The sequence below is a fragment of the Vidua macroura genome, chromosome 8 (assembly GCF_024509145.1).
Source record: "Vidua macroura isolate BioBank_ID:100142 chromosome 8, ASM2450914v1, whole genome shotgun sequence".
NCBI lineage: Eukaryota > Metazoa > Chordata > Aves > Passeriformes > Viduidae > Vidua > Vidua macroura.
The window spans coordinates 5,898,905-5,905,790 of record NC_071578.1 but is presented as its reverse complement, the minus strand read 5'-3'; the positions used below and the strand labels follow the sequence as shown (position 1 = coordinate 5,905,790).

The window sequence follows — 6,886 nt, the reverse complement described above, 5'->3', positions numbered from 1 at the left end:
ACCTGAGCAGCACTTCAGTGAGGGCACATATCTCACCTGAGACCCCAGCCAAACCTTCTTTAATTTCATTAATTAAAACCCAAGTCTAACAGGGGTGCAAAGAGGAAATCACCTCTGCCCCACACGACTTTTTGGCACCAATGGGAAGGCACCTGCTGCCCTCACGAGCTTACAAGGCTCGCTGGAGCCTTTTCCCACTCGTACAGCGCCAAACTTGTTCTGTTCCCGCATCGCTCTGCTGCGGGTGGAGACTCCTCCCTGCCAGTGCCGGGCCGCTCGGAGCGGCACCGCTGCTCCCCGCCGGGGCTGTGCCTTGTGGGCTCCGGCTCACACGGGCTGCTCCCGGATCATCCTGCGGCTCCGCTACCGCTCCCGGTCCCGATCCCCATCCCGGTCCTGATCCCCATCCCGATCCCCATCCCCATCCTGGTCCTGATCCCCATCCCGATCCCGATCCCCATTCCGATCCCCATCCTGGTCCCGGTCCCAGTCCCAGTCTCGGTCCCGGTCCTGGCCCCGATCCTGGTCCCGGTCCCGCTCCTGATTCCAGTCCCAGTCCCGATCCCGATCCCTATCACAAAACTAGTCCTGGTCCCGCTCCTGATCCCGATCCCGGTCCCGCTCCTGATTCCAGTCCCAGTCCCGATCCGGATCCCTATCCCCAACCTAGTCCCAGTTCCAGTTCCCAGTTTCCAGTTCCAGTTCCAGTTCCCGGTCCCGCCGCACCTGCGGGACCGGAGCGCGCCCCGACCGCGGCCGAGCCACGCCCCCGCCGCCGCTCAGCCAATGAGCGAGAGGCATCTCTGGGCGGCAGCCAATGGGAGCGCGGCAGCCGCGCCCCCGCCCCCTACTTGAGGCGCTCCGCGCGGCCGCGCGCTCGCAGAGGCGGCGGAGCGGGAGCGGTGCCGGGGCGGACGGCGCGCCCGGCGCTGCCCCGCACCGCGCTCGAGGGAGGGGCCGCTCCCATGGAGGCATTCCCGGGCACCAAGCTGGAGCAGCACCGGCACCTCCCGCCCGTGGAGTGCCTGCCGGGCGCCCGCTACGGCGGCCGGAGCCACAGCGCCTGCGGGAACGTCTTCAACTCCTGGAACGACTACCTGGGGCTGGCCACGCTCATCACCAAGGCCGTGCGGCCCGGCAAGGGCTTCGGCCCCGAGCCCCCCTCGGTGGTGGTGGCGGCCGCCGTGCCGCCGGCCGAGGAGGAGGAGGAAGAGGAGGAGGAGGAGGAAGAGGCGGCGGGGCCGTACTTCGAGGGCGCGCTGGACTTGCACGACCTGGACCTGTGCGGGCATCACCACCACCACCACGGCGAGGGGCTGCTGGAGGAGCGCTTCGCCGACTTCAGCCCCTTTCCCGGGCGCGGCGGCCCCGCCGCCGTGGTGTTCGACTGCTCGGGGGAGCACCCGGGCCGGGAGGGCTCTGCCCACGCCTGGGGCGGCGTGGTGGTGGCGGGGCGGCTGCCGGCGCACCCGCGGGCCGCCTCCCGCCTGCTCAAGCCCGAGCTGCAGGTCTGCGTCTTCTGCCGGAACAACAAGGAGGCGGTGGCCCTCTACACCACGCACATCCTCAAGGGACCCGACGGCCGCGTCCTGTGCCCGGTGCTGCGGCGCTACACCTGCCCCCTCTGCGGCGCCAGCGGCGACAATGCCCACACCATCAAGTACTGCCCCCTCTCCAAAGTGCCGGCGGCCCGGCAGCTCCGGCACGCCCGGACCGCCCTGGGCAGGAAGGGCCGCTAGCGGCCGGGACCCCCGGGCCTCGCCCCGCGCCCCTCCCCGCTGACACTGCCCCGGCCCCCGGGCGGCCGCTGCGCGCTGGAACGCGCGGAGCCCGGCGCCGGGCCCGGGGACTGCGAGGCGGAGATGCGCTGTGTTTGTTTATTGTAAGAAAAAATATATCTATATGTGATTTTTATGGAGACGGCGAGATCTGACTTGGGTGGGTGTGCGCGGGGGGTTCCGAGGGTTGCACCCACGGCCGGGGAGGTGGCGGGGGTCCCCGGTGCCCGCGGCGGGGCAGCGCCGCCTTCTGCCGCCCGGCCGGCCCGAGCGCTCCGTGCCGGCGGGGCATCGGGCGGGAGAGCTGTTTTTCATTGCCCGTTCATAGCGGGGCGTTTAATTAGGGTACAAACACTCCGCCTTTCAGCTCTTAAAGCAAACATCCCAGCGATTCCCTTCGCCGGTTTTAAAAGCGGTGAGCAAATCGCGATCGAACCTGCCCTCGGGAATTCACACCTGCTTCCCGAAATCGCAGCATCCGAGCGGTCACCCTTCCTCTCGTGGGCACCGATGGCGCTGGTCTCGCAGGTGCCCGTATCGAGTACTCAGCTTTAGGGAAGGTCTGAGAGGAGAAAACATCCAAGTGCGTGTTTGAAAACGCGATGACTCTGGGCTAGAGTGCAAACCGAGCCCTTTCCGCTGACAGAAGGGCAGTGAGATGGCAATGGAGCAAGCTTTGATGCAGCTGTGTTTGTGGTGGAGAATGGGGGAAGCCTGATGGAAAGAGACCTGGACAAAGCAGAAAGCTGTGACCGCAGGAGAATGGAAGAAAGGGAGGTTGTTTATTTGCAAGAGTTCAGAGAATGTGGCTTTAACTCTTTGCAAGTAAAAGAGATTTGCCCATATGGATAACAAATATCCTTAACACTACACAGACTGTAAGCACAAGAATTAGGCTGAAGTCCTGGACCACTCTGGGTGATGGCAGTTCCTTGGTACTGAATATCAGCCAGGGCTATATCACTTCTAATCCCCAAAAGAAAATGGGGTTTTTTGGGTTTTTTTTTTTTTTTTTTTGGTTTGTCTGTTTGTTGTTTTGTTTTGGGCTTTTTTGATGTTTTGAGGGGTGTGTTTTTGGTGTTTTGGGGGTTGTTTTGGTTTTATTGGGGAGGTTTTTTTTCGGTTTTTTTTTTTTTTTTTTTTGGGTTTTTTTTGTTTTTTTTTTTTGTTACCTAGAGGTAGGACAAGGAGCAGCAGCAGTTTGGAGTTTGAGTACTCTGGAGCAGAAAGATGGATGCTGGAGTTTTCAGTGCAGTGGATCACACTGCTGTGTAGCAGGGAGGTGAAGAGAGCCTTGTGGAGGAACTGCTGGGACAGCACCAGGAAGATGAGAAAGGGGATGGGTCCTGACAGAAAAAGGGAACTAGGAAAATGAGGAGTAATCCACACTTGTGTGGTTTCCTTTTGGAAAGCTGCTCAGCAGGGTGGCAGATGGGGTCAGGAGAGCAGGACAGTCAAGAATGGAGTCAAAACATGTGTGGGATGGGCTGGGGATGAGGACCCAGGGTTCATTATTCACTGCTGTTAACTCCCAGCCACAGCAATTAGGAGGGAGAAACTGATCTTGTGTGGAAGTGTTCCCTTAAATCTCCATCAGATGGCTCCAAAGATGGTGTCAGGTCTAATTATCGAACACAGTGGGGTTTGCATTAAATAACACTCAGTGGCTGCAGCTATCCTTGTGCCAGCCTCCCTCTCCTTGTGCTTAATACATTACATTTTGTCTCTTGCTCTACAGGGAGTGCACCACAGGCTCTTCTAAGGTGTTAAAGTTAGATGTGTTTGGTTTTGTGATTCCTGGTCCACATAGGTTTAATCTGTGTCCACCACACATTAGAATCGAGCTCCAGTGTGATGCTGTAGGAAGAGTTTTCTTCTGTACTTTTGTTACCTCCTTGTGGGAAGTTTGAAGATCCTTCTATACATTTTAATGCAGTTGACTGTTACTGGACACAAAAGCAAGAAAGATCAAAGAAAATCTGTCTCGGGTGTTTTCTGAGGGTTACCTGGCCGGGCTGGATTGGAGGTGTTGCCATGTCCCTGCCCCACCTCTCTGCTCTTTACATGAAGCTGCTGTGCAGTACCAGCCCTGGAGCAAAGCCTGAAATCCCTCAGGATAACAGCAGATCCTGTGTCTGGGTGGCACTGGCCTTCTGCAGAGCCTGTGTAAGAGGAAAACTTGTGTGCACAGCCGGTGCTGCTGCCTGTTGCTCCTGGTTCTGTTCTCCAGGGAGCTGCAGCCTTGCTCTGGAAAGGCCAAGAGCTGCTTGGCCTCGCTGCTACCCAGCACTGGGCATCTCAACAAAGGCTTAACAGGTAAAGTGGAAGAGTAACAGCTTCAAGACCAGTTAGGGGTGGGGGAGGTAAAAAAAACCAAAAACCAAACCTCAGACTGTTGCAGAAAGATGACAGGATTCAGCAAAAGCCAGCCTGACAGCAAGGCTCTTCAGTTACTTTATGTAATCATTCAAGAGGACAATCTGCCCTTTAAAGATTCACAACTGCGAGTCTAACAGAAACTAAACCTTAAAGGATTTTTGGACTGGGTTTTTTGAAGTAAACTCCTGTGATTTCTGGCATACCAGCACACTCCTTGTGGTACCAAGTGAGCAGAAAACATGCTTGTTCTTGGTCACTCTGAAAAGGTTATTACAATAGGCAGTGTTTGTATTGCAACTTTGACTCCTTAAATACAGGGAACCGTTTGCATTAGTAATTAAAATTCTAGGAACAGCAAAGAGCTTCATCTGAAATCTGTGAAAAGTGAGATACTATTTTCACTCTTCTACAGGCATTTGCAAATCAAAATATTATGGTCACCTGTTTAAACTTGTGCATGTAAGTCATGGAATCTTTTCTATAGTGATAGTCTGGCAAGAGGAGTGAACACAATATTGGATAATCATCCTCAGCTGGTGCTAGTCTTGGCAAAAAGCAAGCTACTTCTAATTAGAAAATACTTTCAGATGTATAGGTAATTTGATTCAGCTGAAGTCAGGTAAGTCTGTGCCCAGCTTTAGTGGAAATTCTGTTTGGGCAGGTTGCTGTCACTCTGCTGACCAGTGCCTCAGGTAGATGCCATAGGACCAAACCACAACGGCTATAAAATGTCTTTTTTTTTTTTTTTTTTTTTTTTTTTTTTTGACAGTGCTAGTTTGACCCACAGATATATAGATTAATTTTTACTGGAGATGAATTGCTAAGAGATGCATGGGGAGGAAGATATAATTCTAAAATGACTGTTTTCTGGACAAGTGAGTCACTAAAAATGGAACAAGGTTTAGAAAAGCCTCCTGCCCAAGAGAGAAAGGGCTATCAGAAAATGCAGCAAGGGAGGCTTTGATTAATAAAATGCAGTGGAATAGTTTTTAGAATTTCCATCCGACTGTAATTAAATGCGTTAATTTTATTTAAGAGGAGGTCCAGACAAAGTGTAGAGCATTTCAGCTGCAGCTGGCCCTGCCATGGCAAAAAAGGAAGAACTGGGTGTTTTTGTTACACCACTTGAGTGCCCACTTCTTGCAATGCTGCAGTAAACCACAGGATGGGCACCAGTGCCTGAGTAACAGGTACATTTTGGATCTTGCATTTCACTGACCCAATGCCTTCCCGTTGTAGGCTGGCACCATTCAGCAGTGCCCTTTAGCCACAGGAGGAAAACTTGCTTACATGCAGCAGTTCCTGCCAATGACAGCAGCCCAAGGACAGGAAAATGACAAAGATATCTTTCATTTACAGTAAGACAAGCCTTCCAGTACTCTTGCTGTCTGAGATGCCTCCTGGCTGCCCACCAGCCCACCCCAACGTCCTCCTGGCCCTCCTCATGGCCTCACTGAGGTCACCAAAATCATGACGTGTCCTGGGCTGCAGTTGTGGCTGTGCCCAGTCAGGAGTAACACCACTGCACCCTGCCAGTTCTCATAAATGTGGGTTTTGTAAAAAAAGATTTGTTTTTATAGGTAAAGCACTCTAGAGAAAGCTTAAATATAATGCCAGTTATGCCCCCCTTCTGCTGAGGACCCTGATGGCCCTCAGTCCTGCCCATGGGCTGGGTCAGTGTCTGGACTGCTCCTGGAGCAGGAAGGGAACAGCACTTTTCATACCTGACACTGCCTTGCTGGAGATTTTTTAATCCAGCCACATTTGCATCCATTGAAACAGCAGCAGCCTTAAGTTCTGCCTTCTAAATACAGCCGGTGACAGTTTGTATTCTTCTAAGGTTCACTCAAAAAATTAGCTGTTTGTTTAAGGAACATGACTCAAACAAGGCAAAGACTGACACAGAACTCACTTGGCTTCAACAACATTTTCAGGTAACCAAATTTTGTGCTTATGTTTAATGATGGCAGGAGATGGAGGTTTGAGCTGTTGGATTTGGTCAGCAGGGGTTTTTGTTCACTGTCAGTATTGCGTCTAAACAGATCAAGCAATAAAATAAACACACTGGCATGCCTGCAAAGCTCGCATCTCCCCAGCCTCTCCTCAAGCTGCCCAGTCCTGAGAATATAACACTCACTGACAACATTATCACAATCTCAAATAATGCAAATAACACAGATTGAGAAACAGCTTTAGCTGGTGCAGGGATGACTAACACTCATCCGGTGTGAAAGTGTCTTTGTGTGGATACAATTAAAACTATGTAACTGAGGGTACAATCACTATTTACATATTACAAGGCTAGAGAAAGGCAAATGTTGTGCCTGTTGTTGATAAAAGGCTGAAAGGACCATCTGAGAAAGCACAGGCCAGATGGTATCACTCCAGTTCCTGGAAAAATCAGAGGAAATCCTTCCAGAACGTCTTTTTGGGAGATGCAGAAGATGACTGGGAACAGCCAGAATGGAATTACTGAGGGTAAGCCATGCCTGGCTCACCTGCCTTCTATAATAAAATATCTTTTGTGGACGAGGGAAGGAGCACTGGATGTTCTTCATCTCAACTTTAACAAGGCTGTCAGCACTGTCTCACACAATATCCTTGCACCCAGCTCAGGATGCTACACCCCACATAACAAAGGAGAAGAAATCCTGGCTGGATGTCCAGGCTCAGCACTGTGGGCAGGGGGCTGGGCTGGAACCATCCTCCAGATCCTGGAGGCAGCCACA

General features: G+C 52.7%; 1 protein-coding gene across 1 annotated transcript; it reads left to right on the top strand.

The window, feature by feature from the left end:
• The first annotated feature begins 900 nt into the window (after window positions 1–900).
• Window positions 901–1,920, top strand: NANOS1 (nanos C2HC-type zinc finger 1). The gene has a single exon (XM_053983960.1). The coding sequence runs from the start codon at window positions 966–968 to the stop codon at window positions 1,737–1,739; it is 774 nt and encodes a 257-aa protein (XP_053839935.1). The 5' UTR covers window positions 901–965; the 3' UTR covers window positions 1,740–1,920.
• Window positions 1,921–6,886: the final 4,966 nt, after the last annotated feature.

Bases quoted from the DNA above. Each gene is read 5' to 3' on its own strand.
- NANOS1 (XM_053983960.1), top strand. From the start codon at position 966: ATGGAGGCATTCCCGGGCACCAAGCTGGAGCAGCACCGGCACCTCCCG.